Genomic DNA, 15,347 nt, shown 5'->3' on the forward strand with positions numbered 1-15,347 from the left:
GTTGGGCCGAAATACAAAGATGAGAGGATGAATAAGGCGGCTGTAGAGGTTGTAGATAGAAAAGTTACTGATAAGCAAAAAATGTGTTGCACCGGAAATCAATGTGCGGAGGCGATAGTGCGGAAATAGCGTGTGGTATTCCTGAAAACAGTTATATAACAAATTAAAGGTTGAAAAGCTCTAGATAGAAATTTTAGGCAAGTTCGTCATTCTTAGGTATCATATCACGAGAATTGAAATTCGTGGCCACGTTGGCTAGAAATTTCCTTGTCGCACTCACGATGGATTCTATGAACTTGTGTGACGGCATAATTTCTAATATTTGCAGTTAGCCTAAGATGAGCAAGCGGGTGGAGGCGGTTGTTGGCGGATGAGATTGATGTCCTCTGTGTCTTTAAAGGCATGTTTGATTAGCGTTGTGAAGATGGACTGTGAGGAGCGACCCATTGGTCTGTATAATAGAGAAAAGAATACGGATATGTCGATTTTCGTATCTGTCCAGAACTGGATACACATCTGGATTCCGAATCAGTCTCGGGGTCTCTTGGGCCGAACAGGAACTCATGGACCGAACCGATAGAAGGCTGAAAGGCGATCGATCTTTTTTGGATAATGTCAGGGGTCTCGACCAGGTTCACCCATTTAAAGCTAGCTCGGGCCGTTGGAACCAACCAAAAGCGTAGCATTGTCACCTGCGCTTTCTGGCCTGGATGCAGGTGATGATAAAGTTTGCAGATCAGATGGTAAACTTGAGAAACGGCAAAAGAAGCAGCGTAATACAGTAGAGAGTATTGTTTGAACACTCTGCTAGGTGTCTGTCTATAAATAATGTTGTTTCAATGAGGATGATACTACTAAGAGCTTAACCATACTACGTAGCAAACGTGGGGTTATTCATCCCCACAATCACTACTACCAGAAGCACAGCCTCCGAGAAGCCTAGAAGCCGCCTCCTGCCTCCATTGCTCCGGCCGAAACCCTTCTCCCCGTTATTGGCTGGGCTTTCCCAGAAGGAACATAGCTTGAAGATTTCGGCCTTCACTATGGGAGGAAGGAGCGTATGGACAAGGGACGTCACTTGCCTCTTGAATGCATTTGTGCCGCATCCCCGATAGGGACCGGCCATAGATTTTTTAGCTCTCATTGCCGAGCAAACAGCAAACACATGCCCTCTCGTCACATACATATATGTCTACCGCCCCCTCTTCATTTTAATATCGCCTCGTTTGTCTACTTGTCTGCTTCCCTGTAGCTACTTCATGTTTTTTCTGGTTAATAATTAATCTTGCTCTACATCTTTACTGGATACCTGTCTACTGTCCACTCATATACATCTATTGGGTCCACGAGCTTACCATTTGCACGTGAAATCCACTCTCACGATCCTCGATTTTTCGATTCTGTACGTCAGAACTGATGCTTAACAAGCCGCAATCGCAACATAAATAGACACATTATCCAATCCTCGCGCATACTTCACCATGGCCGCCGCACAACTTCCTCCGCCCGACGCGACGCAACTTCTGGCGCCGTTCCTTCCTGCTCTCCCGCCGTCCACCATCTCTACCGAGCCTGCTATCGGCATCCTACCACTCCTCTCCCCCATACTACGCCAGCGAGTCAAGCTTTTGTCACCCACCAGCTCTGAGCCATGGATTCGATTGCTTTGCTACGATAAAGAAAAAATAACGGAACTTGTGCAGATTGCACAAGGTGGTAGCCTTGAGCCACACCCCGTATCGGGCGAGGTCGAGGTTGACTGGGAGTACGATGCCGAGACACGATTTCGAAGAGTTGACGAGGAGACGTTTCAGGCTCTCGTTGCGCTTTCCAGCCTTGGCCTGGCCTTCCAGCTAGTATATTGTGTTGGAGATGTTGAAGGTGGTGGCGATGGCTGGAGGGTAGGCGAGGTTACTGTTACGGATAAGCCCTCGCCTTTCTTGCAATTTGGAGGTGCTTCTGGTATTGCGGAAGCTGAACGACAGTTTGCCGAGACACAAGCCAAGAAGGTCACTAGCATCGCCAAGGACACAACTGGCCCTAGCCAGAGCCTAAGTGTCCCGGATGGTGGCCACGAAGATGAAGATGACGATGATGATTACTGGGCACGATATGATGCAACGCCAGCTCGTACACCCGCCCAAAAGTCGCCCGCGCCTCCTTCCAAAGCTACTTCTCAGATGGGTGGCGTACGGGCAGCTTCAGCAGAGGACGCGTACTTTGCCCAATACGATAATGTACAGCCTGCTATGGACAACCATGACCCTGATGAGGAAGAGGTTGCTGCGCAAATCGCTCCGCCACTTGGACTTGGACGAGCGCACGATTCTGCCGAAGCTTCGGAGCGCAATGAGACTCAGGGTTCATGGACACTGGCTGAGGCTGAGCACCTGGGGCCAAGTTCCTCACAGAACGGGAACGATTCTGAGCGTCATGCTGCTCTACTACACCCTCGTCCTGCTTCTAGCGCGAGCTCCAACGGCTCAGAAACGGTTGCTAAACTTGAGGCTTCTGCTGGCAAACAGACGCAAAATGAGTTTGGCGTGAAACAACACGTCTCACGCAGCATTCGAAGCTTGTTCCTGCTTGCACGAGCGTCAGGTATCGATCGCAACGAGTTTGAGAACCTTGTCAGAGCTGAGCTTGATATCCTCGGTATGGTTGAGGATCAGGAACAAATGTGATGTTGTGTTAAATACGCAATTAGTGCATCTTTGTTTGGTTTATCTTTTGACTGACTCATGGGATGAAATTTGGAAAACCTTTTGGGGCAATGCATTTTGGTAGTCTCGGCATGCATGCAAGGCGTTTGTCATTGAGCATCTGGTTAGAGGTCAGTTAAGCGACGACTCTGTTTTGAGTATTCTTGGGGAAGATTGATGGGATATGGTAATAAGTACTGTATTGAGATGTAAACAGCATCTTATGATAGAATGAAACAATACTATATTATGAATGTTTGATGATCAAGTCTGCTGAGTGATTAAATGATGGATGCAAGCCAGCAGAGCTCTCGTGGCATCTCGGGACTGAAATACGTTTGAGACATGACAGAACGGTTGAATTGGAGAATTTTATTACGCTATTAGATCCGACATACGCCACGATACTTCTCTTGTGTATTATCGCTGAAATTATGCTTATATCTCCGTACCAGTTCAAACCATCCCAATTGCACACTAGTCAGCGTCTCATATAAACCCAACACAGACACTGATGCCATCCAATATCATTATTTCAATATCAACATTAGCTGCATCAATCAACTACACAAACCTCCTTATTGAAAGTGATTCCTCGCAATCATGCAATGACGAGGTTCTCCAAGGCAATACGAGCCGTCTCGAGAACCCTTGTACAATTGCGTTCTGATGGACCGCATGGTTTTGATGGATAGATAACCCCAGATATTTCGCTGTGACTATGCCCAGCAGCAATGCGTGCATCCAAGGCATCATGCCTTTGTCTGCTTCGCTCTTCTAGTCGGTCCACAACATCCTTGAGGCCCAGTTGTCGGTACGGCGATGCTCCAGGCATGTCCTGGTCTTTCTCATTAAGTCCGTAGACGTCGAGACGGAGAAGACCACGGATGGTCAGCCTCCACATATCTGGGGCCATGGTTTTGTTGTTGTAGGTTTCGTAAGCTGTGCAGCTCTTGGGCGTATCCCCAACGCAGCCCCATAGTCCACCGATGTCTCTGAAAGTAAACCAGAATGTCCTTCCCTCTTTCTTGGCGAGGACAGTTTCTTCATCGACCATTTCGAGGATTCGAGCATAGGCATTGCATGCTGATGGTACCAGGGTGCCCAAAAGCATAAGGTTCTGGAATGCTTGTATGGGAGGCGGCTTGGGAGGATCTTCAGTTACGAAGTTTGAGCAAAGAGGGCACTTGATGACATCGTGAGCGACCCTCGAGGCATTCCGGGCGACCTTCATGGCCGGGATCACCTCATTCGGCAAGTTGCCGAGAGAATCGAGGGCGAAGAATAGTGATGATAGACAACTGCAGGACACTGTCGGAACGGAACGCATTGAGCGAGCTGATGAGCTGGCAGCATTCTCAAGAGAGTCAACAGAAGTGCCATTGTCGCTAGAGTCAGGCGGTGTTGAAGTGTCTGAGGCGTGGTGAGACTCTGGCTTTGGCGGATTAATCTGGTCGGCGAGATACTGATGGAGTGTATGGCTCAGATCCTTTGAGATAGTTTCCTGCGGAGCGTTTGTGTCTCCGAAATCGATGGTGCCCAGAAGATCAACACCGCTTAGGTTCAGCGATGGCAAAGCGTTGTTATCCGTAAAGGTGTCATCGTGGTCCAAGATTTGAGGGTCAAAGGAAAGAGAGTCGTTATAGCCGGGCAACAAGTCCCAGTTATCAACATTTGTAGCAATAGGCTCGTCTAAGAAGTTCAGATTGTCAAGAAAGTCTCCAGTTGGCACTGTACTCTGAAGCTGCGGGTAAGAGATGTCGTCAGCAGGCTGTAGGAAGAGTAACGGCTGTTCCTGGAGTTGAGGTTGAGATGATACAGCAGCGGCGGCATTGTCTTCTGGATCAGTGTCTACATGGCGTCTCTTCCGGGGACGGCCCATTTGCTTCTGGGGCGAGTAATAGCATGTTATTCCCTCCTTTTTACAACGGGCACAGCCGTCGGGTTCTTTGGAACAAGCGAGTTTACGGGATCCTGGGATAGAAAATGACCGATAAGTCTCCGATTCGGACACATGACGAGATATGGGTAGAGAGAGAAACAGAAAGTTACTCACGACATTCATCACACGCTCTATGCTTTGTGATTCCGTCAGCAGCCGCTGGAGCCGTAGCGGGCGTCATGTTTGTCTTGCAGACAGGTAGATAGACTTGTTGTGAATGTGACTTTTTACCGTTTGTCTTTTCGGTTATATCTTTCGATGCTTTGCACTGTGCGACTGATGTTTGTGAGACATTGAGCATATTACAACATGTCAGCATGAACCTTGGCTTTCCTTTCCCACGAATCTGACTAATAATTCTAGTACAGCCTACTACGGCACCTTGGTAGGTAAACAACAGCGAAGAAGGATTATATTTTATTAGTCGATAATGTACAGTACCGCAATTATTGGCTTTAAAACCAAACAGTCCTTGATTGACTGGTAGGTAGATCATGTCTTGAAATTATCCACAATATGGATCAACAGCTAGCATTACCCATGTGTCCTTGTCTCTGAGGCTCTTTCCATAGGGTCTAATTAAAGGTTGCAGTAGAGGTTTGGAGGGGTCATATGGAGCGTCCCCTAGGTCTGCAATCCCCACAGTTGTATCACTTACTGCTAACCCATCATCGCCTTGTTTGATATTTCAGCCCCATATCCATTCTATTCGATCCATGACCCTTTGACCGATGTTTCCTGTTTGCTTCTTGTTTCTAGACCAACGTTAGGCCTCGAAGCCTCCCTCGTTTGCAGGGTCAAGTTTTCAGCTTTCTGTACTAACTAAAAATACTATCCTCTTTGATTTCCATCTCTCAGAAAACACCCAAGAAAGCTTTTTTTACTCTCGGTACCTAGTTCCAGCGACGGCGCCTGTAACCATTCTATTCCCGATTCATGCCGGTAGTTGAACTCTGCGTCATGATAGAGTTGTGATCGTCGATGCAACCCTGTTAAACTGACCCGAAATACCTACACACAAAACGGCTTCATCGGTAACTGACATATACAGTCAGCCATGACCGTTACTTCGATACCCGATCTTGGCAATCTCGCCCGCTCCGAGTACCAAGCAGCATTCGATACCGCAGTTGCTAAAGGTCTGAAAGAACCTCTTGTTCTTCCATTTTGCCTTATTGGTCCTTTTCTTCTGCCTACGATTTACCTCGCGATTCCGCATCGAAATCGACCATGGCTTTACCATGCACGCTGGCTTATTGTCGCTTTTGTCGTCGTGTTTGATCTCTATTTGGTTCAACACATGTCAAGTTTCAACGTTGCTCCCGCATATGCATCTGGACTTATGGGCATTTGGGGTATCTTGGCAAACTTGAACCTTTTAGTATGGACCAATCCGCAGTCCGACTATGCGAGAATCATTAGAGTGCCCAAAGACAAAACGGCAACAACCTCTCCCAATGGGAATACTAGAAACGGTACTCTTGATACCAACGGTTTTGAAGAAAACGGATTGCGCCACAGAAAATTCCATGCTGAAGCCAACGCACCCTCGGGGGATATTGGAGCTCCTGCCAAGCGTCAAAACCTTGAACATACCGTTTGTGTTTGGCAAAAGTTTCCCGAGAATAGTTCATTTGGCGAAAGACTAAACTGGACTCTGGACTTGGCCACTAACTTCAGAGAAGTCGGTAAGTATTGACTTGGCATAAATCTTCTGTTGCTAATAATTCCCTGCAGGTTGGAACTGCTGTATCTCTTCGGTTCCCAGACCCGAGATTCCAACCAACATTCGCGATGGAGACCCCGTTTCCTTCAAGGACATGCCCGTCGTGTCGAAAAGTGGCTACTATCGCAACCTGACCGAAAAGGAGTTCGTATGGACACGTCTTCGCACTGTCGTTCTTCTCACATTCGTCTTGGACTTTTGTTCCGTCTTCATGGTCAAGGATCCATACTGCACCTACGGCCCTGACCGAGATCTCGCACTGCCATTGTTTCTCCAGCAGCTTCCTCCGTGGCTTCTCCAAGCATACCGTGAGCTCATTTGTCTGGTGGGTATTTACGCAGCCATCGACGCCATCTTCGGTATGCACGATCTGTTCCAGTACTATGTTATGAGCTATGTGTATCCCATGCGTGGAGAGCTCTGGCAGTACACCAACATCTTCGGGCCTCTCTCGCAGACCCTTGATCGGGGTATAGCTGGCTGGTGGGGTGCAACTTGGCATCAGACCTTCCGACTCCAGTTCATTGCTCCTGCAAAGTTCCTTGTTGACAAAGGCTATATGCAGAGGAGGACGTTGACTGCGCAGATTGTTACCATGTATGTTTCCTTCATCCAGTCTGGCTTGCTTCATGGAGCAGGAAGTATAACCTCTATGCACCCCACCAAACCCTGGAGGGCGCCAGTCTTCTTCTTCATCCAGCCTGTTGGTATTATAGTCCAGCTTCTTTTGCTCCGTATCCTAGACAAAAACTTCCCCAATACCCCCCAAGTAGCTCGACGAGTATTCAACGCCGTCTCAACTGCCGCCTGGCTGTACTTCACTGCGTTTTTCTTCACCGATGACATTTCATCTGCTGGTATCTGGCTACTCGAGCCGGTGCCCATTTCTCCTTTGCGATGGTTAGGTTTTGGCCATCCAGACGATCACTGGTGGCGATGGAGGAGGTATTTGTTCCCAACGTGGCATTCAGACAAGCACTGGTGGAAGAGTGGAGTGCAGCTCTGAGAGTATATAGATTTATGACATTCGATGTTATTCGATAGCGCAAGTATTCATCAGGAAGACTCGAGGTTCATCGGATATAGATATGTACACTAATCGCTCTCGGAAATCTAGAAAGACTCTGATGGCCCGTATGCATGAATCCAATGCAACACTATCTAGCCCGATGCTTGTCCACTTCTAGGCGTATGTATAGATTTGTGCTTTCTCCCAGAAGCAAGTCTGTCTGCTTCTTTACGAAGCCACTTGACAACTGGCTGATAGTTACTTTGCTTTGCTGCGAGCACCTTCTCAAAAGCCAGACAGGCAGTGCTGTTATTGTCAGTATAGTTTAGATTTATTCACGGGATATCATCTTACAGAGCAACTTGTGACTTTCGTATATCACAAGTGTACTGGGGGTATTTCATTATTCGAGATTTACTCGTCAGCAGTAAATAGGCCACGTCTATCACTTTGGCAATAGTTCCTGGGGAAATGATTAGCAGATGATTGTACTGTTGGGAGAGCTAGAATTACTAACGAAGTATCATTTCACTGCTGGGGTGCTGGTTCTTTCCAAGGCAGCGGAGATACGCCAACATCTTGCTAGCAGTCTCGACGAAAGCACCCTGAAGTGATGACAGAACGGTCCGCGTTGAATTGTGAGACGTGTCGTAGAACATCAAATGTGACTGGATCTTGAAGGCATCTGTTAGGTGAGAGAAAACAATGGTTAGTATGTCATAAGGATTGCGTTGAAGAGGCGTCTTACTGAGAACTTTTCGTTGGAAGTTCTGACCCGGAGTACGACCAAAGTCAACCGTGAGGGAAGCAGACACATCTGCCTAGGCGTTAGCGACGAGGCCGAGTTGCATGATGGAAAGCAAAATACCAATGTTGGCGTCTCTTTCTCTATCCTTGGTGATATCCAATGTCTGACAATTAATTGCCGTCCCACAGTAAGGAAACCCCTTTTCATGGTTATAATTTCGAACAGGTTCGCCAGCATATAGCATGTCGAAGTTGACCATTGTCTTGGCCGGGTTGACCGCAACACCATACTCGGGAAACCCACCATGCATAGCGTTCACAAATTTGGCTGCCTTGTTCTGGTCTAAAGTAACTAAGAGAAAATCGTCAATGAGGCGCAACAGGAGACAGTCTGGTGAATCCAAGAACCCCAGATGTTTTGCTTCGAGGTCGGCGTAAAAGTAGTTGCATAGGAACGAAGACAAAACGGAGCCTTGAGGAATGCCGACTTTCTGCCTATAGTACTTTTTCCCCACCAGTACAAGATTCTGTTCGACGTGCTGCCTCAAGAGATGCATGAGTTCCCCAACATTCTTCGTCCTGCGAAAAGCACTGTCTACAAAGACAGTGTTCTTCTTTTTTGGTGCTAAGTCCTTTTCAAGACGCTCTACAAAAACAGAGCTCTCGTTCTCACTCAAAGCGGTGGCGTGCCATCGACGGATGGCTTTGGATGAATACTTGTCGTCATCTATCACTGCTCTTTCGCCTGGCTTGACCTCCACATGCTTCATGATGGTGTAATTGGTCTGGCTAGGCACGGATTTCATAAGCTCAACGACTGCCTCCTGTGGTATAGTATCAAAAGCAGCCTTGACATCAGTCTTGGCAAAGTACAGCTTGCCAGGATCAGGACCCAGCGTTCCTTTGAAGGCCTTGAGTCGGGTGTAAATATCGCTAACAGAAAACATGGTAGAGCCCAGCTTTGAAGGATTGATTCTCTAATTTCACGGTCAGCTTGAGTCCCGAAGAAGAAGAAGACTTTGCGATCATACTCTTTCCAATTTCAAGAGCGAGTGGATAGGTCCCAGAACGGTGTTGATGCTAAGACCAAGTTTCCTGGATTGTCCACGAGCCATAGCTCTTCGTCGCAGGTTCATGATGGGACGCAGTCTGTTTCCCTTGGGCAATAGTCGTATTTGACTAGATCCCAGGTCCCGACTTTCCAGTATTTGGAGTGCATCATCCAACTTGACCTCCTCAAACATGTCTGCTTTGAGGTCTGCCATAGCAGGCTCTGCAATCCGTCTCCATACTTCGTGACGGAAGTAGAAAACTCGATAACGATGGGTATTGGATTCAGTTACATAAAAGTTGTTGCGAATCAGGGGTATCAAAAGTGAGTCAAAAACAAAATACAAAAACTCGTGAAAGATTTCAAGACGCTTCTCGGTGTCCGTTCGGCTAGGTTTCTGAGTACCAGTATTGTGAGGCTGGAGCCAAGAAATCTCTGCAATCTGATGTCCTATTAGTCACTATTCCGCCAAAGCTATCCTAGAACCGACCTTTAGGTCTTGCGTTAGTTCATGCAAAGACATGGTTTCAAAGCGCCTGAGTCTGATGAAGTGGTCAACGTTTCGCATCGCAATTGATTTGTTGTGTTTCCCAGCATCTTTATCTCCCCAGAAGCTATCTGGGATGATCTTGGACAAGACTGCTCGACAGAATGACGAAACTTGAAACGACGGTGTGGCTAGTTCGACGAGAGAGTCGTGCTCAGGAAGCGACTGCACCTGTGTGCCGGAAGTTCCCGCTTCTGGATGCATCTGTGATGACACGCATTTCTGGTTCGATCGCGAGAATGGGTGCTGTGAAGGTTTTGGCTTCCGGGTTGACATCGGGATCTTCTTGGCCTTCGGTTTCCGGATCTGCGATGGTCTATCAAAGACGCAAGAGCAGTAATAGCTGAGCAGCTCGGTATAAGAGCATCGGCTATGGAGAATTTGTAGGCGCTTCACGAGTTGCTCTACGTCGCCGCGGAGCCGTTTGGGGATTTTCGGCTTTCTTGAAGCAGCATCTCCTGGTTTGGCCTGGAAGATGGGAGCAATTTCCTCTTCTCTCGACGTATAGTCCTGGAACTTTTGCGAGGTCTTGGTATGGTCAACTTGAAAGGTAAAGACGTTGTGCAGTCCAAATTGACGAGGAAACATGTACATCATGATCTTGATTACACCATGGCTTCCAGCATCCAAGTTGCTAGAGTCTGAGGGTCTGCGATGTTGATTCAACACGTCTAGCCTTGTCAATACCTCGAAGAATTACATGGTTTCGAAGGACTTACGAATGTGTTTGTAGCCAGCTTGTACAAGCCCATTCGTTCTGAGAGACGGCTTGGCATAGAATATCCTGCTCCTCACCAATGTTATGTCTGTTGGTTTACGCACTTCACACGCCGATCCCTTATTCAGAGATACGTTACCACCAGGAAGGTCAAGCTCTGCAAGAGGCACGCCTACGAAAGTCAGACTGGCAAGGCTTGAAGTATACAAATCTTACCTGACAGTTGATGGTAATTATTCAAGCCAGCTTCAACAGCTACATAGATTGATGCATCGACGAGAAGTTTGATCATGATCTCCTCGCCAGCTTTGCCGAGGAGAGCCAGTAGCTGTGGCCAGGGACTTTCCCTGAGTGCCTTTACGTGAGAATTATGGTGACGGATGGATAGATCCGGGATATTGGTCGTTCCTTGACCGTTTTGGCCGGCTAATTTTTGAAAACCGTCGCAAAGTATGTGTTTGGGCCTGGCATGTGGCTCTCGTTGAAAGAGTAGCCAGACGACGAAGTCCATAATCTCGATGCAAGTCAGTGATCGCTCACCTACGGGAATGCGATACTGACCTCATCTTGAGAAAACACGGAGCCTGAAATGCCATCTGATAGACTAACATAGGATTCGTCCCCCTTCTGTGTAAATTCAATCAATTGCTTCTTTCGCATGTCAACATCCTTGACATTCTGCTGGTCGTTGTCAAAACAAACAAGTGACGTATCGAGTAATCGCGACAAATTGCTTTCTAGCTCTCCGACATCGTCTCCCTCACCAACAGACGCTACCTTCTTCCGCCGAAGACGAGAGCGCGGCGGCAGCTTAAGGAGGATATATTCCCTTAGCGTAGTGACTTTATCATAGCAACGATCCAAAAGGTCGCGCTTCACAAGCGTATCACGTGAGGTTCTAACTCTTTTTCGGTCGCTTGACGCGTCGGTAGCTTCAAGCTTCCGCTTTTCTTTGAAAGACATTGTTTCGAAGCATTGATGAGCTGCTCATCGCGTCTTGTATGTTGAAGAAGAACAGTTGAAGATGTATGTACAATTCAAGATGCGGCTGATGATCTGCTGTGGCGGTGCCGCGTCTAACCCAGAAAGATATAGTGTAGCAGTAGCGTACGGCCGATTCCAGGGGATGAAAAATAGTTGGTGTCCAAGCGTTCTATCCATCAAACTAAAGGACACCACAAAAGGAAAAGGCATCCCATCCTATTCGACGATAAACGAAGGTTTCTTCATGCAGCCGAGCCCAATTGCTGATGCCATTCTGTAAGCGGCTTGCTTTTTGCAATCTCGAGTCTGTCAGAACTCGTATATTCGAGGCACGTATGAAGCTGTATCTGGCCTTTTGGTTACTAAGTAAACCCTCAGGTCGTCTTGGTAATATCCGTCACCTTTTCCACCGTGGACCCCTGACACAAAAAGTGGATTACATTTACCCGCTTGCGCAGGTACAAGGCAAGGGAAGGGAAGCACAGAAATCTGATGGACATGCACCTGACACAATAGGTGGGAAAGGTGACTCGGGATGATTAGGTGTATGCTCTCATGTGGATTGGGATAACGCTTGTTCCTGCAGACGGGACAATGTACCTCCCTCTGTGCGTGCTTGTCAAAGGACAGCATTGAACACACGGTACTACAATTCAGGAACGGGAATTACGGAGAAAACCTGTGCAATCTTCCTCGAGTGAAATGAAGTGACATGCGAGACAACCAGACAAGCTACTGTCTGTATGGTTACATACCTAGTACGGATACCTCGATGGTGTGATCGGCCAATATGGCTAACAATATTGGCAAGGGACCCCAGATCTACAACGATTGTCCAGGATCCAGAAATGCAGCAAAAGCAACGAAAAGATTAGATACAGATGCAGACATTTCTTTCTTTTGAGGTCGTCTGGGAAATCAAGTGTCATCAGTGGAGCATTTCCTTCTTCTCAGCTTTCAGCCTTCGGAGAAAGAACCCACAGGATCCAGTTTACAGCCAAGTTGTTGCAACATGTTTTGAAGCATGGCTGGCGATCATCGAAAAACAAGGCAATGAGGTCCACAGTCCAACGATGGACTGTGCTTTATCTTGTTCGTTTTCCTTCACCATAATCAACTTGGTTCTATCTGTTACAAGTATCATCTGCTCAAGGTGTGACCAAGATGCAAAAGGAAATGAGAAAAAGAAAGAGGCGAGAATGAAGATGCACAGCATCAGGAATGAAAGACGGGTAAACGAATTGAGTAACGTCGAGTGGATGCTGGCCCCCAGGCAATCTAGCAATCAATCATTTGTTTCCCCTTGGTGCATGTACTCAAACTTGTTAGGAGGAAGTCACTGCGCTTTGGGTTGTAACATGATCCTGGGCGGGGATCCCCTTGCCAAATATTAATAGATGATATCTGCCTGGGTGTGAAAGATTGGCGAAACAACCGCCCAGCAGGCCAAACAAATAAACAGGCCGGCGGCCTAGGAAAGTTAAAAATTGTGTTTACCTGACTAGCTCAAGGGGTCAAGAGTCTCAAGATCTCTGGGGAACGGTGAACCGTCTGGCGTTTATCGCAATTACAGTGAATATCAATACGAACCAAATTGCCAGAGCGGATGGAATTGAGGCTACTGAATCGCCTCCCACACGAAACGATCCATGGATTGCAAGGTTAGTACTATGCAGCCAGAACGAAACACAATATGTACATTGGTTAGATCGCGACGAACCCCTGAGGCTCCAAGGGGGGAGACGCAGGAGGATAAACCCAATTCTTGGGTCTCTTCTTTCTTTTCCTTGGTTTGGTTTGTTCTAGTTTCAATATGAGAAAGACAGGCCATGTTTTTGTTTACTATTATTATAGCTGGACGGTGGACTGCCGTGTTTTAAGACCAATGTCGCAGGCTCATCCGCTAATAAGAAACGAATGGTCTCGAAGCTTGGAACATGGACAAGGGTCATGGTAACATGGGTAGATCTCTTCTCGTACAAAGAAGTGAGAGGTATGGATACCAGATGCCTAGGACCAGGATCAGGATTAGGACGACTCGGGAATTAGCGCAGAGGAGAAACACTCAATGTTCCGACTCGCCAAATAATCCAAAGTTGCTCCCGTCAATTGTCCTGGTACAAAAGTCATACAAGAAGAAGCAAACATAGAAAAAAAAAAAAAGAAAGAAAAAAAAGCACACACACCTGTAGAATCTTGGAACTGTATTCGTCATTGGGCTGTCAGCGCAAACATAGTTTTAGAAGGCTTCTTTAGACTCGCAGGGCTGGCCACTTGGGTTTGTTGAACCGTCTTGTTCCCTCTCAACCGACAAGATTCTGCACATAAACTGCAACATGCAGAATCACTCACTCATGCCATGCAGAGCAATCACAGCAATTACCGTATGCACACATGTATCCTCTTAATTGATATGTCTGGATCTGCAGAGTACATAGTCTACGCTCTAGTCTAGTAATCAAAGATCCGCTGCGTGCTCCAGGCCAAGGTCCACCAAGAAGGTTGCCGCCCCATACTCTCGAGGCCTGCGCCGCAACGCTAGAGTTTTAGCAGGTATTGTAGCTGCTCTCGACCGCCGCCAGCTGTTTTGTACCGCTCGAGATATCCCAGTTTTTCTTCCTCCGATCCCTGCACCAAAATTCATTGGTTTTTGTTTCCAACTTCGTTCTTGCTACCTTTTAGCAATATCGTCGTTCTACCTTTTCGTCCCCCTTCTCGCGTGATTGATTATTGCCGAACTTCCTCTTGTGAAGCAATTCCATCTATTAGACCCCTATTTCTCCCTGTCCAGGGATCATCCACACTCGAGCCTCAATACGACCCGCTCACTCTGTGCTGGCTGTTGTGCCCTGCTCTATCTAATCTGTTCTATTTGCTGCCTGGTCCATTGGATCTTCAGTGGAGGCTCCAGCTGTCAGATAATTATCCTCTCATCTGAACGCATATACATGCAGCTTCATCCGTTCCTCATTTCCCTGTAAGCCTGCCTGCATTGCAGCTCACTATCTCTCAAGCACCTCCGTCACCGTTGCATCCATCCTCAAAAAGTCCGTACCTACGCAGCTGCAACGACTCGGAACGGTTGATTCCACCAGAGAGTGCCCACTCCCTCCCGTCCCCTAACCTAACATCCAGACCAGGAACCGGGTGCCCCATCTCGTCCCCCAAAGCTCAAAGCTCACTCGTCCACGGATGGCTCCCGCAGTCCTGAACCTGTGAGAGCCATTGACATTCTTCCACCCCTGGTGATTTGGTGGTTAGTCTCTACATCCTCCATCTAGACTACAGTATAGCACTACACTGCACTGCACTGCACTGCACCGCACCCCAAAACGCAGCGCAGCACGCTTTCCACACCTATCGAGTGTGCCTCTCGCCAACGCCCGCACCCTCTAAACGCCAACGCATCGATGCTCGCTGCATGGGTCTATAGTCCCTCGACCAGTCGCTCCGCTCGACGAGCCTGACCGATGCTCAGGCCACCATGGACCACGACATGGATATGGCCCTTCACGCGGGCCTCCAAGCCGACATACAGGACGTAGACTCCAACTTTCGAACCCCCAATCTCGAGCCTCACCACAGGCACCAACATTCTCACGATCACGACTACGACCGCCGCATCGACCGCGATACCGATTCTATACCCCAAGCCTACCTTTACGATCAGGTGCCGAACAGCCACCGTCATCACCTCCAAGACTCTTCTCATTCCGCTGGTGCTGCTGCTGCTTCCAATCTCGACCATAACAGCATCTACTCTCACGCTCCTGTGCCTCACGCCGACGATCAAAGCTCCCTTCCCGCGGGTGCCCATCATGCTTTCGACCCCGTAAATCCCGACGATTTCTACAAAAGCTATCGGGAAACGGATCAAAACAATACAGAGTCCACTTCTGTGGGGGATACGGCCCCGCGTCC

At 47.9% G+C, this 15,347-nt stretch overlaps 5 protein-coding genes across 5 annotated transcripts; 2 read left to right on the forward strand and 3 right to left on the reverse strand.

The window, feature by feature from the left end:
* The first annotated feature begins 1,175 nt into the window (after positions 1-1,175).
* On the forward strand, positions 1,176-2,956 carry FGSG_01039 (uncharacterized protein). Its single transcript, XM_011318491.1, has one exon. It carries the CDS (start codon positions 1,482-1,484, stop codon positions 2,682-2,684), a length of 1,203 nt encoding a protein of 400 aa, XP_011316793.1. The 5' UTR covers positions 1,176-1,481; the 3' UTR covers positions 2,685-2,956.
* Positions 2,957-3,303: 347 nt separating this feature from the next.
* FGSG_01040 (uncharacterized protein) lies at positions 3,304-4,718 on the reverse strand (the record flags this gene model as incomplete). Its single annotated transcript, XM_011318492.1, has 2 exons — positions 3,304-4,590; positions 4,671-4,718. The coding sequence occupies 2 exons, from the start codon at positions 4,716-4,718 to the stop codon at positions 3,304-3,306; spliced, it is 1,335 nt and encodes a 444-aa protein (XP_011316794.1).
* A 983-nt stretch (positions 4,719-5,701) lies between these two features.
* Positions 5,702-7,376, forward strand: FGSG_01041 (uncharacterized protein; the record flags this gene model as incomplete). Its single annotated transcript, XM_011318493.1, has 3 exons — positions 5,702-5,783; positions 6,027-6,332; positions 6,382-7,376. The coding sequence occupies 3 exons, from the start codon at positions 5,702-5,704 to the stop codon at positions 7,374-7,376; spliced, it is 1,383 nt and encodes a 460-aa protein (XP_011316795.1).
* A 155-nt stretch (positions 7,377-7,531) lies between these two features.
* On the reverse strand, positions 7,532-11,462 carry FGSG_01042 (uncharacterized protein; the record flags this gene model as incomplete). Its single annotated transcript, XM_011318494.1, has 9 exons — positions 11,004-11,462; positions 10,659-10,956; positions 10,554-10,614; positions 9,668-10,373; positions 9,158-9,619; positions 8,248-9,037; positions 7,897-8,064; positions 7,734-7,842; positions 7,532-7,685 (listed from the first exon to the last, which is right to left on the reverse strand). Exons 1-9 carry the CDS (start codon positions 11,403-11,405, stop codon positions 7,532-7,534), a joined length of 3,150 nt encoding a protein of 1,049 aa, XP_011316796.1. The 5' UTR covers positions 11,406-11,462.
* A 3,391-nt stretch (positions 11,463-14,853) lies between these two features.
* FGSG_11885 (uncharacterized protein) lies at positions 14,854-15,246 on the reverse strand (the record flags this gene model as incomplete). The annotated part of the gene is made up of 1 exon (XM_011318495.1): positions 14,854-15,246. The coding sequence occupies one exon, from the start codon at positions 15,244-15,246 to the stop codon at positions 14,854-14,856; it is 393 nt and encodes a 130-aa protein (XP_011316797.1).
* Positions 15,247-15,347: the final 101 nt, after the last annotated feature.

Source organism: Fusarium graminearum, chromosome 1 (genome assembly GCF_000240135.3).
Source record: "Fusarium graminearum PH-1 chromosome 1, whole genome shotgun sequence".
Lineage (NCBI taxonomy): Eukaryota > Fungi > Ascomycota > Sordariomycetes > Hypocreales > Nectriaceae > Fusarium > Fusarium graminearum.